Source organism: Macrobrachium nipponense, chromosome 18 (genome assembly GCF_015104395.2).
Source record: "Macrobrachium nipponense isolate FS-2020 chromosome 18, ASM1510439v2, whole genome shotgun sequence".
Classification (NCBI taxonomy): domain Eukaryota; kingdom Metazoa; phylum Arthropoda; class Malacostraca; order Decapoda; family Palaemonidae; genus Macrobrachium; species Macrobrachium nipponense.
This window is the reverse complement of record NC_087211.1, coordinates 74,097,662-74,112,661: the sequence shown is the minus strand read 5'-3', so window position 1 is coordinate 74,112,661 and position 15,000 is coordinate 74,097,662. Positions and strand designations below refer to the sequence as shown.

General features: G+C 40.7%; 1 protein-coding gene across 1 annotated transcript in view; it reads right to left on the bottom strand.

The window, feature by feature from the left end:
- Positions 1-11,142: 11,142 nt before the first annotated feature.
- The window catches only part of LOC135196846 (uncharacterized), a 5,029-nt gene continuing 1,171 nt past the window's right edge, over positions 11,143-15,000 (bottom strand). The window contains exons 2-7 of the mRNA XM_064223632.1: positions 14,579-14,676; positions 14,336-14,378; positions 13,809-13,913; positions 13,055-13,200; positions 12,234-12,339; positions 11,143-11,618 (exon numbers count right to left, since the gene is read on the bottom strand). Coding sequence (XP_064079702.1) covers positions 11,479-11,618; positions 12,234-12,339; positions 13,055-13,200; positions 13,809-13,913; positions 14,336-14,378; positions 14,579-14,662 — 624 coding nt within the window. The 5' untranslated portion in view covers positions 14,663-14,676 and the 3' untranslated portion in view covers positions 11,143-11,478. The remainder of the gene's footprint in view (positions 11,619-12,233; positions 12,340-13,054; positions 13,201-13,808; positions 13,914-14,335; positions 14,379-14,578; positions 14,677-15,000) is intronic.

The following is a 15,000-nucleotide window of genomic DNA, read 5'->3' as shown; positions in this document are numbered from 1 at the left end:
TACAAATAAAAACATAAGTAAAGATTACATCTCAGAAAGCTTAGATTATTTTTCTAGGCCTATAAATCATTTTGCAACATACAGGCAGCTTAAACACAGCCTGAAACTTCAACATTCAAAGAAACTGGTTGTAATTCATATTCCTCAAAGAACAGGTGATCTCTACAAATAAATTCATGAGTAACATTACATCTCAGATGGCTTTTAGATTATTTTGTAGGCCTATAAAACATTTTCCAACATACAGGCAGCTTAAACGCAGCCGAAATCTTCAACATTCAAATAAAACTTGTTTTAATTCATATTCCTACATTGAAATTGTTGTTATGACTGTTGAGCTTATTAGGTCTACTGTCATAATGCTGCCGACATGGTTATGATGACCAGTCCGAGGTGCATGTTAAGTGTGCTTTCATTGCTGGCACTGCTAACCTATCACACCACACTTGAACTGAGCAACGTAAAGATAAAAAAAAAAATCAATTCAAATCACACAAATTAAGAATTATACCAATGCATAAAAGGGATCATATCTATTTAACCATAAGGAAAATAAGGCTAGCTGTGAATTCACAAACTGTTCGACATGAATGACATTACAAATGAAAAAAAGAAATAAAATAGCACTACTTGGCAACATTACGTTGAGTCTGAGAATATGGACGATACAAAAGAATCATGTCGCATGAGATTTGAGCCCCACTGTACATGTATATACATATATGTATGAGTATGCATAAATATCTATCCATTTACACACATATACACAAACACAGCCGTGTATAGAACAAGGTGTATATAAAATTGGTCCTTCACCATCCTTCCTGAACGGGCTTGCTCTATGAGTCAAGAAGCCCGTGCTGGCATAAGGCCAGCTTAATCTCAAACAACAACACCATCCTTAAAATTGGTGAAAGTCTTTATCTCTGCAAGAGAAGTTAAAAGACATTCTTCTTTAATATATACAAATAAAATAATAATGAATAAGGCATGGAGAGTGATATATTAACATTATTATATTATTCATATTATTTTATTATTATTATTATTATTATTATTATTATTATTATTTATTTTTTTTTTTTTTTTTTAAAAAACAAAACATGTCTACGAGAGGGTACTCCTTCCGAAAAATATTATATTATTATATACACAAGGCACAAGAAAAAATGTATATAGTAAATATAACATAAATTGAAATGAAAAAGAAAATAGTGTAAAAAGTGCGCCACGGTTTCTTCGGCGCAATTGAGTTTTCTTTACAGTGTATAGCGAAACTCTCAGCCAAGGCCAATGAAACTTTCAGCCACAGACCGGTGGTGGCCTGCGTTTTTGGCACCTATATGTGTGCTAGTCGTACGGTCATAGCTAACTTTAAACCTTAGATAAAATATAAACTACTGATGTTAGAAGGTTGCAATTTCGTATGTTTGGTGATTGGGGTGGGGGGGTGGGGGGGGGGGGGGGGTTGGGGGGGTGGGGGGGGGGTGGGGGGGGGAGGTTTAGGTGGAGGTTGGATGATCAATATACCAATTGCAGCCCTCTAGCCTCAGCAGTTTTAAGGTCTGAGGACGGACAGCAAACAAAATAGTCATCTCAATAGTTTTCTTTTACAGAAAACTAAACTTCAATATCCCATGAACCTACTCTGTCGCGAACTTACGAAATAACAAAAAAAAAAAAAAAAAAAAAGCAAATTAAAGAAACATTTGCTATAAACTGAAACCTTCATCCTGTAATTAAGAATGTCAGTGGCTGGTTCTCATTCCTAATATTTTATTCCTTAATGATTCATGTGGATTTAAATCATGAGAAGGAAAACGATTCAAGTATTTATAAACAAGCGCTGGCCTAATAATTTTTGTCGGCGTATGCACCTGACATCAATTAGTTGTCCTCCTGCTTGTTAATGAAGTGACATCGGGTATATAACACACACACATATATATATATATATGATATATAAATATCTATACGTATATATATTTATAGTATTTGTACATATATGTAAATATATATATATATATATATATATATATATTATATATATATATATATATTGTGACGTTTATAGATCGTTCGTCTACCCCGCAATTAACTAAATAATTTGATTTGGGAAACGGCAGCCATTTCTTTAGAATATCAGCTGATTTTTAGTAACCGCGGGAAACCCAAAACCCGCCAGCTAGAGATAGGAAGTTCCCCAGTGGGGGAAAAAGAGTCTTTCATCAGCTGTAGGGACGTATCTCAAAAGGGAAGGGTGTAGGCAGATTGGTACTTCTTAGACCTATACCTTAAGCTCTCTTTCCTGTGACCCCTCTGCTGGCTGTATGCTTGTTTTCCAGGATTTGCCTTGATCGTGGGGGGTTAAGCTGACCTCCAACCCCCAAGCAACCCAACTGAATTCTGCCTCAGTCGGCTGCGGAGACGTGGATCTTTTTTTCGACAGAGGTCAAATTACCTGCCTTCCTGTTAGGCCTACCCAGGGCGTGAGTGGCGCGCCATGACCCAGGCCTCAGACAAAGGGGCCCCCATACTTTCCTACAAAGAGCCACATTTTCTTCAAAGGTCCACACTGAACACGACATCCAGGTACGTCTTGTGGAACAGCATATTGCCAGTCTCTCCCAACCTATTATCATTGTGATCCTCATTCTCCCAATTCAATTTCCAGCAACAAAAGGAATTCATCCCTTTGTTCCCTCTCACTGCCTCATGGCCGCATGCTTCCCCTTGTGTGATCGTCCCAGACCAATGGAGTCATTGCATACTTCAGTGAAACTTAAAAGTTCCTTCTCCCAGTTTTAGAGAATTAATTAATCAAAGCAAGAAGTCATTTTTTCTTTTATGTCGTTTTAATCTGGGATTCTTTTCCAGATTCCATGAGTCACGTGCCGTCTCTCGTCCGCAAGTGTGCATTAACCCAAGTGAATGAAAATCAGCTTGAATTGAATGAGACTATAAGCACCCCAACGTGGGGGCCAATATCATTTAACTTTTCTCCAGGCCAGCACGGGCCTTTTTGTAAATAAATAGTTTTAAAGTAACGAGCTGAGTTTTCTGGCGACCTTCCCTCTAAAGAAAGTTTACGGTAAGTTCAAGCAATTCCCTCTTGAAATCCCTAAGTTACTTCCGTTTACGTATCTAGTCTCTCACAAGGCCCTATATAACGTAACATTGTCGACCTTCGCCGAGGATATGAACCTAGCTTGCTTTAAAAAAAGCTTGTAAATCGCATTATCCGTTGGTAAAACGTAAACTGTAAATTATTTTACAAAGCGTAAATCAAGCACACTTGCAGGGAAAGAAGACACACTGACTCACGGTAAGGTATTCCATTCATTAATATGATTATTTATAACCTATGTTAGCTTAAGGTACGTTTAAGTATTTTTATTGTAGAAGTGTTTAAAAGAGCGTAGGTAGAAATCTTATTATTGTAACGGCGAACGCGCCAGAGCTATTTTAACGGCGAGTCAAAACAATTTGCCCCGCGAATTCTCTGTTACTTTGTGCTGTCCTCGTCGGACGAGACAGAGCACGTGTTGCAGATAGATGGCCAGAAAGGACCAGATCAAACTAGGAAGTGCTTTGCCAGGGTTTATTGCTGTATTAGAAAGCCTAGCTAGTTAGGAGTGTTTTACTAATAGTTACGGCAAAAGAAGTGTACAATTCTTTTGTCTGTGATATGTTAGGGAATCCATTTTTAACTTAGTTTCATTCCAAGTGTTGGTAACCGCTACCTCTCAGCTTGAATTCAGCTTAGAGCTCTCTCGCGCCTGCGCGGTCTCAACCAACCTTCGTCTCATTCACAGCGGCAGCCATGTTGTTTCCTCTTTCAAAATTATCTAAACAATTTAAGCAAAGTAACGTAAGTCACGAAGTTTTAACGTAAAATAATATCAATGTCTGTACTAGTATCTATCGTCCTGCCAGAGAAATTAACGTAATTCGCCTTGAATAAGAAAGTAGAATTTTGTGTGTAAAATTGCCTTCGCATTTACAGAGAATCAGCTGTTTTGAACGACATGCTGCGCGCTAGCAGCGCTACCCAGCTCCTCCACGTGTTTCACCTCGCATCGCTCACTCGCGCGCTGAGCGAAGTTTCATTTCACTTCGCACTTAACGTAACCTCATTCACAATTGTTTGCTAACATCGTTTAAAATCCTTACCGTCATTTCACTGTTCACAGGGACCTAGTAATCTTACATAAAGTTAACGTAAATCTCAAGTAGAGTAAATCACAAGAATTGTTAACGTAAAACGCGTCTTTGTAAAATTCATATTGAAACGCAAATCATTTCTAGCGCAAGCCGCTAACATTAACGTAAAAATCGTTCACCACGAGCGCGTTATCATTTTCATAAAACGTTATCCAAAAAAGCAATCAATTTCTTTGTCATTAAAAACGTTAACGTAAGTAAATCATTTAACGCAAGTTGCGTCATATTAAACTAACATTAGTAGTTCAATTCAAATATAAGGGAGTTCATTCATATATTTTTCACCCTCTCCGAGAAAGAGAGAGAGAGAGAGAGAGAGAGAAAACCAGAACCCAGTATTCACGAAGCCAAGAGTACTACATCTTACCATTAATTATAGCATGCCGAATTAACCTTATTTTAGTCTCTTGTGTCTTTCATTTACACAGCGTGATACGTACGCGCATGTGTCCATTGCAGTTTGCAAACATTTATTTATTTCATTTACCGAGTACTTCAGCGAGTGACTGAGCATTTCTAGAATTTCCATCACCTGTCGTTGCCCGAGTGGTCTTGTTCATTTTTATCCCAAAAGACTTGCGTGTACCGCAAGCACAATTCGCACAGTGTGCCACGCAAATTCATTACTTCCAGACAGGGAAGTCGTTACCAGTTTAGGACTGGCCACCACCAGTGCACGTCAGGTCTTATCATTTTACAGTGCCACTAATTCTTGACCCTGTTCATCGACTGGCTGCTGAAGTACTCCCACCTTTTACTTTCTCTCCTCCACTATTACCCTCTGCCATGAGCAGTGCCATTTCACTTCAGTATATTTAAGTATACTGCATGTAGTGTCCGGGACACACCAGCACGATACCAGTGCTCCAAGGAACGCCTCCATAAATGCCATTGCACCTGTACAGGCCGTACAGGTAGCCATTAAACCTGCGTGTCCGTCCTTACGGAACGCCCAAATAATTAGTGTGTCCGTGTACAAGGGTCAGTGATCCTTCGGACCAATCAAGGGAACGCCTCCCGAAGTGCCGCAATACCAGCACTACTAGTGCTGCCCAAGGAACGCCTCCTCATAAGTGCCGCGCACCTGTACAGACGTACAGGTAGCCCTATACCTGCGTGTCCGTCCTACGGAACGCTCATTCATTATAGAGTATCCACCATTTTGGATCACTGAACCAAGGAACGCCTCCTCATAAGTGCGTGCACCTGTATGGACCTACAGGTAGCCCATTCCAACGTCTCCCAAGTTGGGAACGCCCGTACGTTAGGTGGACGTACACAGCACACTTCATTCGATTTTTTCACCTCAGCAGAAGGTGCCATTCACAAAGTGCCACCGAGCACCCAGTCCTTTCACTTTTCATTACCACATTGCAGAACCCATTTCCAAGTGAGTGCCACTTTCCACAGTAGGCACTCCTATTCCCATTCAGTACCCGTTTCCTGGCCATTATTTTCATTTTTCTTCCGAGCCTCTACTGTAGCCTAAGGGAAATGTCTTCCCCTGCTTCCCGCGACTTCTTTGCCAGAGAGCTAGAGAAGCTCGGAGCCCTCATAACTCTGGGCAGGGAGGCTGGTTACACTGGACCAGCCCTTGACCAGTGGATAAAGACGCAGCAGGCTGCTGCGCGCCAGCAGGGAAAGGAAGAAAGAGAAGCAGAGAGGAAAGCCGCAGAAGCAGAGAGAAAAGAAAGAGAAGCAGAGAGGATAGCCAGAGAAGCAGAGAGAAAGGAAAGAGAAGAAGAGAGAAAGCATGAGCTAGCTCTCCTAGATGACGCAATCTCTCTGCTAGTTTCCAAGCCCCAGACCATGAGCTGGACTCCCGGTAAGAGTTGGTTGCGGAGGTTTCTGCACCACTTGTTGTGTGCGTGGGCATGCTGTGGATTCCGACCAGTGCCCAAGTCGGTCTCTACCTTGGGAGGAAGAGCTTCCAGGGTGAACTTCTTCAAGGCTACCATGTAGCCCTGCCTGATGAACAGTCTCCTACGGCCTATCAGTGGGTACAAGTCATGGCCGACACCGAAGCCCAGGTCTCCTTATTTCCGAGAAAGGCATTGCCTAGGGGTGCCAAAATCCAGACGAACGAAGAAATTCAGTTTTGAATGGATTGACGGTAACCTCTATTCTGTTCCTTCGGTCCTTCTGAATGTGGAAATGCCCTTTTCTGGGGGGGGGACCAGGAGACCAGGGAAACCACATTGTGTCGCCTGGGCGTAGTTGACCAATTTCATGACGTTTATCAGGTGATATTGGGCCGAGATCTACTTAAGCCGTATCTCCCCTGGACGCAGCTCCCACTACCAGATGCACCGGATCCCTGCAGCATGCCTCATAATCAACCCTCAATTTTAGATTCAGAGGCTAGTGCCTCCGATGTCCCAGACATCCCTTTTATTTGTGAACCTGGCCCTGACCCAGTGTCAGAGCCAGACGTTTCTCCCGCATCATCTCAGCCTCTTACCATTTTACTGCCTACCTCCTCCACTTTGGAAGAGGTAAGCCCACCAGTTAACCCCGGACTTGCTTCCGAGGATGATTCAACGGAGGTTTCCTTAACCTCCCCACGTCACATCACTGCCAGAGAGGACTCTTCACCTGTGCCAGAGCACACTGCCAGCCTTGGTGACTCCGCAGATTCGCAACCTGTGGGGCCATCTCGGCCTTATCATCCAGTGCCACGGAAGAGGTTCTGGAACAAGTTCTGCCGAGACTGTGGCCCGCAGGGTCACATGTCTGCAAATTACGGAGGGTGCGCGAACCCACATATTCCGGCCATCGCAATGGCCGTCACCAATCCTTTCTTCTCTAGGACCCCCAGCTAAGGGCCCTATAACCGTCGCACCCCTCCAAAGCCATTATCAGCCAAGCCACGTCAGAGCCTACGACGACTCTGGCGCTCAAATCTCCCTGATACGGGAAGACCGAATCCCCCGAGGGGCAAACGTCGATAGACGTCATTTAATCACCATCGAAGGTATCAACCATATCAAGCTGATCCTTCCGACCGTCCAATTGAGGGTCACCAGACCCCATTTTTCCAGAATTTGTACCCTTTGCAGTTGCAAGCTACATTCAGGAGGTTACGACCTCCTCCTAGGGCAAGACATGAAGTCTCCCTCACCGTTCAAGAAGCCTAGGGGTCCTAACCCCATGTCAAAATCACTCCAAAGCACGGAGTCATCGAAATTCTACTTCCTCCAGGAAGTACGTCCACCAACAGTCTCCCCCATTACCAAGGAGGGAGATTGACCATTCACAGTTCCGTTGCAAAACCTGCAACGTAATAGGGCACTCCACGAATTGGCCTAGGTGCCCTAGCCGGTACCAGCAGCGGACAATGTCCATTTTCCACAAGGCTTAGCCTTCAACAAGAGACAGGAGCCTCTGTCTCCCATTTCCAAGGGCACGCTGAGAGGTATTGCACCTCCAGTACCCGCCACAGGTCCAGTCGACCTCAAACTCTCTGCCAGTGCCACTTGGCAGCACTGAGCAGGGCCAAGCTCCGTCCAGCCTGGGACGTAGAGCCACCACCGGACTTGACCTCTGCGCCTGGCCCTGAGCTAGCGCCGGCGCCTAACCTAACCAAGGATCCTCCTACAGGAGATCCTCCAACAGGCATGGGAGCTTACCGCAGCCCTATGGCCAACCCAAAGTCCATGAGTCTTCTTCACCCTCACCACTGTCGCCCAGAGGATGAACCTCCGGCAGACCCTAACATTCATACCTCCTCTGGAAAACCAGGACTGCCGACCAGGAGTCAGCCTGGGGTTTTCCCCCTTACGACGGCTGACGCAGCAGCCGAAGTGAGGGCCTCCCCTGCAGTAGGTTCCACCTCTACGACGGTTGCTGCAGATACCGAAGTAGGGTGTTCTCCTGAAATCCCTCAGGCTACCACTGCCTCTGCTCCTGCCGCGTTTCTGGCCTTTCCCCAGAGTCGGTGCCTCCGTCTACTCCTAGGACTGGTATAGCCAGGTCCTGGAGGAATAAGAAGAAGAAGAAGAAGAAGGGACGTAACCAATCATTAACAAACTAACCCAAGAGCCACATGCTCTCCTTGACACCTGTGCCTGAGGTACAGTGTCACATTCATTTGCAGAATGATCCTGGCACCTACCCAGAGAATGAGGTAGCCAGCCTGATCTCCTGCCAGTAGCACTAACCCTCTAACCCCTAGCCATTGTAATACTAACCCTCACTTAAATATAACTACCTCATTGCATTTCCCTCCTGGTCAACTAACCACTCATCATCCCCAAGCATCATTACCTCTTATCATGTATTTTAACAGTTCCGTCGCTGAACTACTGCTGTGCGTACCACACTCTGGAATGATTGCGTCTTCATTTAACTGTATTGAGTAGGTTAGGCTAATGATTTAGTACCAGGGCATTAGGTTAGTAGCAAGTAGAATTTCCAAGTAACCTTATCTAGGGGTAGAGTAGACTGTCGTCACAAGACAACCTGTAGTTATTTGTATTAGGCTTGACTACATCACTATATTTAGTTAGTACACTTAGCATCTTTGCCTATAAGTTAGGTAGGCCACTGTAGTTAGCTGTACCCCTGCTCAAAAAAAAAAAAAAAAAAAAAAAAAACTCAAATTGGAATAGGAGAATGGGATGGGGTAGTCGAGACGATCAATTTATTTAAGCCAAGACCTTCACACCCGAAAGGGAGTGAATGCCTTCTAACAGGGGGAGCTGTGACGTTTATAGATCGTTCGTCTACCCCGCAATTAACTAAATAATTTGATTGGGAAACGGCAGCCATTTCTTTAGAATTTATCAGCTGATTTTAGTAACCGCGGGAAACCCAAAAAACCCGCCAGCTAGAGATAGGAAGTTCCCCAGTGGGGGAAAAAAAGAGTCTTTCATCAGCTTTGTAGGGACGTATCTCAAAAGGGAAGGGTGTAGGCAGATTGGTACTCTTAGACCTATTACCTTAAGCTCTCCTTTTCCTGTGACCCCTCTGCTGGCTGTATGCTTGTTTTCCAGGATTTGCCTTGATCGTGGGGGGTTAAGCTGACCTCCAACCCCCAAGCAACCCAACTGAATTCTGCCTCAGTCGGCTGCGAGACGTGATCTCGGACAGAGGTCAAATTACCTGCCTTCCTGTTAGGCCTACCCAGGGCGTGAGTGCGCGCCGATGACCCAGGCCTCAGACAAAGGGGCCCCCATACTTTCCTACAAAGAGCCACATTTTCTTCAAAGGTCCACACTGAACACGACATCCAGGTACGTCTTGTGGAACAGCATATTGCCAGTCTCTCCCAACCTATTATCATTGTGATCCTCATTCTCCCAATTCAATTTCCAGCAACAAAAGGAATTCATCCCTTTGTTGTTCCCTCTCACTGCCTCATGGCCGCATGCTTCCCCTTGTGTGATCGTCCCAGACCAATGGAGTCATTGCATACTTCAGTGAAACCTTAAAAGTTCCTTCTCCCCAGTATTAGAGAATTAATTAATCAAAGCAAGAAGTCTTTTTTTTCTTTTTATGTCGTTTAATCCTAGGGATTCTTTTCCAAGTTCCATGAGTCACGTGCCGTCTCTCTGTCTGCAAGTGTGCATTAACCCAAGTGAATGAAAATCAGCTTGAATTGAATGGAAGGGACTATAAGCCCCAACGTGGGGGCCAATATCATTTAACTTTTCTCCAGGCCAGCACGGGCCTTTTTGTAAATAAATAGTTTTAAAGTAACGAGCTGAGTTTTCTGGCGACCTTCCCTCTAAAGAAAGTTTACGGTAAGTTCAAGCAATTCCCTCTTGAAATCCCTAAGTTACTTCCGTTTACGTATCTAGTCTCCCACAAGGCCCTATATACGTAACAATATAGAAATATATATATATATATATATATATATATGTACACATATATAAATATATGTAATTATTTGTTCATATGTATATATATATATATATATATTATATTATATATATATATATATATATATATAATATATATATATATATATATATATATATATATATATATATATATATATATATATAATATATATATATATATTATATATATATATATATATTATAACTTCTCTGCAGGGATTTATATCACGGGATGAAATGAGACCCCACAAATAAATGCACTAACTTTATTAAAACCAAATTTATTGGGAATTTCATCTTTTGGAAGAGTTACACTTCCCCCAGGTGTAGTATATCTCCTTCGGAAAGTGTTTCTTTTTCTCATTTTGCCGCCTCTTAAGGATTCCATTTCCCCTAGGAAAGTATAAAACCTCCTCTTCAGCCGATTTTTTTTTCTCCTCAAGGAATTAGTATATCTTCTTTAGCGGATTATATAACCGAGAGGAATTACATTTCCTCTAGCTAATTATATCTTCCAAAGGAATTACATCTTTTAGGAATGATATCTTCTAAAGGAATTACATCTTTTAGAAATTATATCTTCTAAAAGAGTTACATCTTTTGGAAATTATATCGTCTAAAGGAATTACGTCTTTTAGAAATGATATCTTCTAAAGGAATTACATCTTATAGAAATTATATATTCCAAAGGAATTACATCTTTCAGAAATTATATCTTCTAAAGGAATTACGTCTTTTAGAAATTACATCTTCTGAAGGAATTACATCTTTTAGAAATTATATCTTTTAAAAGAAATACATCTTTCAGAAATTATATGTCCTGAAGGAATTACGTCTTTTAGAAATTACATCTTCTAAAGGAATGACATCTTTCAGAAATTACATCTTCTAAAGGAATTACATCTTTCAGAAATTACATCTTCTAAAGGAATTACATCTTTCAGAAATTATATCTTCTAATGGAATCACATCTTTCAGAAATTACATCTTCTAAAGGAATTAAATCTAGTTTGGGGGGGGGGGGGGGGGGAAAGGGGGTTTTGGGGAAAAAAAAAAATTTAATATCTCTTAAGGAATTACATCTTTCAGAAATTACATCTTCTAAAGGAATTACACTTCTTTAGAAATAATATCTTCTAAAGGAATTACATCTTTCAGAAATTACATCTTCTAAAGGAATTACATCTTTCAGAAATTACATCTTTTAGAAATAATATCTTCTAAAGGAATTACATCTTTTAGAAATTACATCTTCTAAAGGAATTACATCTTTTAGAAATTACATCCTCTAGAAGGAATTGCATCATTTAGAAATAATATCCTCCAAAAGAATAAAACTTAAAAACTTTCTTCGGGAAATTAAAATTTTTTTTCATTGAATTATATCCTTCTCAGGAGATTATATCCTTTAATGTGTTTTGTTCTTCCCCTCGTCATTATCACCTTCATCATCATACTCGTCTTGGGCGGATCTCCTCAACCTCAACGTCTCCTCGTTAGCCATCTGCTCTTCCAGCTCTCTCTTTATTTTGAAGGGTACCGCGATCTCTGTTGATTATGAGATGTAATTAATAATATGCTGGAGGTATGTACACACTCACACACACCCACACTCACATACACACCACACACACACACACACACACACACATATATATATATATATATATATATATATATATATATAATAATAATGTTTATATTCAGATATATATATATATATATATATATATATATATATATATATATATATATATATATATATATATATATATATATATAATATATATGCACAAATACATACATATTTTTGTATAAACATATATAAAATATACTAAATGTAAGTATATACCACTAGTGGTCTAGATCTTATTGTTATTGTTTTTGTTAACAATTACAATGTAAATTATCTATCGCTGTATAAAAAAAATTCCATAAAATATCAATAGTATTCACCTGTTACTCCCCCCAAAAAAAATTTTAATCCATAATCAATATATAAAAGTCTTTCTATAAAATATAAATAACATTTATCAATGCAAAAGAACGATTGCAACATTGATGTCAAATGAAGAGGAAGAGTGGAATGTAACACTTCCTGAATCTTGCTAACCGTTGTCAGGGGTCCCGGGCCCAACGAACATGCAAGCAAGAGGGACTTACTGGGAACACAGCAAGAGCAGGACCCACTGCCGCAGGCGCCCACTGTCAGCTCCTTCTTCGCGTTACACTTCGTCTTGCACTTGGCCAAAGAGGTCGTGAAGGGTTCCTGGTACCAATTATTAGGGAAAAAAAAGGATGGAACTGTTAAGGAGCATTTCTAATTTGAAGGCCGATGGGATGGGCATCCTATTAGCCTCCTCAAGTCTGAGGAACTTTGGGAATATCTCAGAAATTGTGGAGACGTGTTTTGTCTTCTTTGGAGTTTTGTTTCTTGTTAGTTATTGCTTTTTATTAATGACGGTTGCTTTCGTAGCTTTTGATAATAGAGATTCTCTCTCTCTCTCTCTCCTCTCTCTCTCTCTCTTTCTCTCTCTCTCTCTCTTTATATATATACATATATATAAAAATACATTATATATACTACATATGTATAGAATATATATATGTATATATATACAGTATGACCTTTTTATTCGTAAGCTACAAATACCACTTAAACATCGCATTCTCATACCTTTCAGAACTGCCTAACAAGCTAGACCTACTGTGAACTATATCTCATACGAGTCTATGCCATGGCCAAAACTCTAACCTGGGCCTTTGGTTTTGATACAGTGATAAATGGTATATATATATATATATATATATATATATATATATATCTATATATATATATGTATATGTATATTTATATGAACAGCCCATAGGACTTTCAACCCTATACGTCTTCAAGTAATTATAAGGTAAGTCTAAAATTCCACTTGAATAAAAATTAACTATTTTCAAACTCCTCTCAGCACTCCAAAAGGAAAGTCACTCACCCCAATACCAGGTGACAGCTGAGCCAGACCACACTTGTTCTTTCGGCATTTGGGAGGTTTCCCACCAGTGGCCTTGCCAGAGGAACCGCTAGGGGACCCACCAGAGGAGGCCCCACCTCCAGGCAGAGGTCCAGGTAATGCAAGATCTATAGTGGAGGGAGAGACAAGAAGATACGGAAGGAGAGATACTTATCTCATATCACAATGGCCCCTTAACTTCTCTAGTACCTAAATATCTAAATCATCCATTTTATTAAAATCCAAAGGAAAATGAATGGAAAAAGTTCACTGTCCGCGTGGGATTCGAATCAAGGTAAATTGAAGATACAGCCTTTAATGCCAACGAGACAGTTTTTAAGAATTTAATTCAGTTCTTACTAACATGTATCAGGAAAATTCTGATACGATTTGACTGCAGCCAAAACAAACCTGAACAGACGAAGATTATAATGTAAATGTTCGATACATAGGTTAAGATTCAGATGGTTACTTTAAACAATATCTGCATCAAAGTAAAAACAGAAAACCCTGAAGCTGACAACCACCAGAGTCTAAACTGGCCATCCCTAAAATTCAATTCCAGCGAATGAAACTTATCATAGTTCTACCAAAGAACAAATCCCATCAAATCACCAAAAAAAATGTTATCTATATAAATCCTCACCGCCTTCTGTTTCTCCCTTCATCCTAGCTCCCATTTCATCAAAATAACCACAAAGAAAACAGAATTATATTTTCCAAAACCTGTAATTACCTTTTATGCAGCAAATGCACTTGGATCGGTAGCAGAGCCCATCGGATCGTTCGTCAGCTCGGCAAGCGGTACGGCAGAGACCCACACAGGCTCTGAATTGTTCCCCTGGTTGCCGATGCAGAGGGAAAAGCAAAATCAGTTGATTTATTATTGCAAGCATTAGATCATTCGGGTAAGGGTATTCATGGTATAAAGATGTGTTATGTGTTCTTTTTGAACATGAAACCGGTTTATCTGAGAAGGTGCTATCAAAGAAACACTAGGTAATGGTACCTACCTTCATCACTGCATACTATTGAGTCGAAAAAACTTCCGTATTGTGCTCACACACACATATATATATTATATATATATATATATATAATATAATATATATGTGTGTGTGTGTGTGTGTGTGTGTGTGTGTGTGTGTGTGTGTGTGTGTGTGTATTCATAATTACATAATGTTTATAATACATCCATTTAATATAAGTATATGCATGTATAGAGAGAGAGAGAGAGAGAGAGAGAGAATTGAATCTATTTACCAGGATAGTTCAGTGGTCCCAGGGGGTTTAAAGGACAAACATCCTGCAAAAGAAAAGAAAAAACTACGATAAACAATATCAACAATCAGGAATGGCAGATAAGTCTGCCAGGTAAGTCTGCCCTTTTCCTTCATTTCCTCATTTATTTGGTATTCTACCTATTCATCTTCTTGTCAGTAATAGTATTGTTTCTAAGTTTATGCAATTAATCAAACATTATGACACACTTTGATGCAAACTCACCAAGGGAAGCTGGGCTTCTGATGGCAAAACCAGCGCCAAAGTCAGCAGCAGGAAAGCCGGCAGCAGTAGACTCGGTGATCCCATCTTGAATCGGCTGCCTTCGGGGGCGAAAACAAAAGAACCTTTGGGGTTAATTTGACTCTGAGTGGCTTCATTCGTGGAAAAATTACCAGCTTACACCGTCACTAAATAACCAGTTTCCTCAGTAGGCCAAAGAGAGCTGCACTTGTTCAGCTTATGATGTAAATTGAAAAATAAAAAAACGTATGACTATCAGCTTATGACGTCACTGATTGACACAGGAAACAGCTCTCACTGGCTAGAGAATACAGTCGACCCCGGTATTCACGGGAATGCGTACCACAACACCCGTGAATAGCCGAAGTCTGCAATACTTGATACCCTTCTAAAAACACATATAA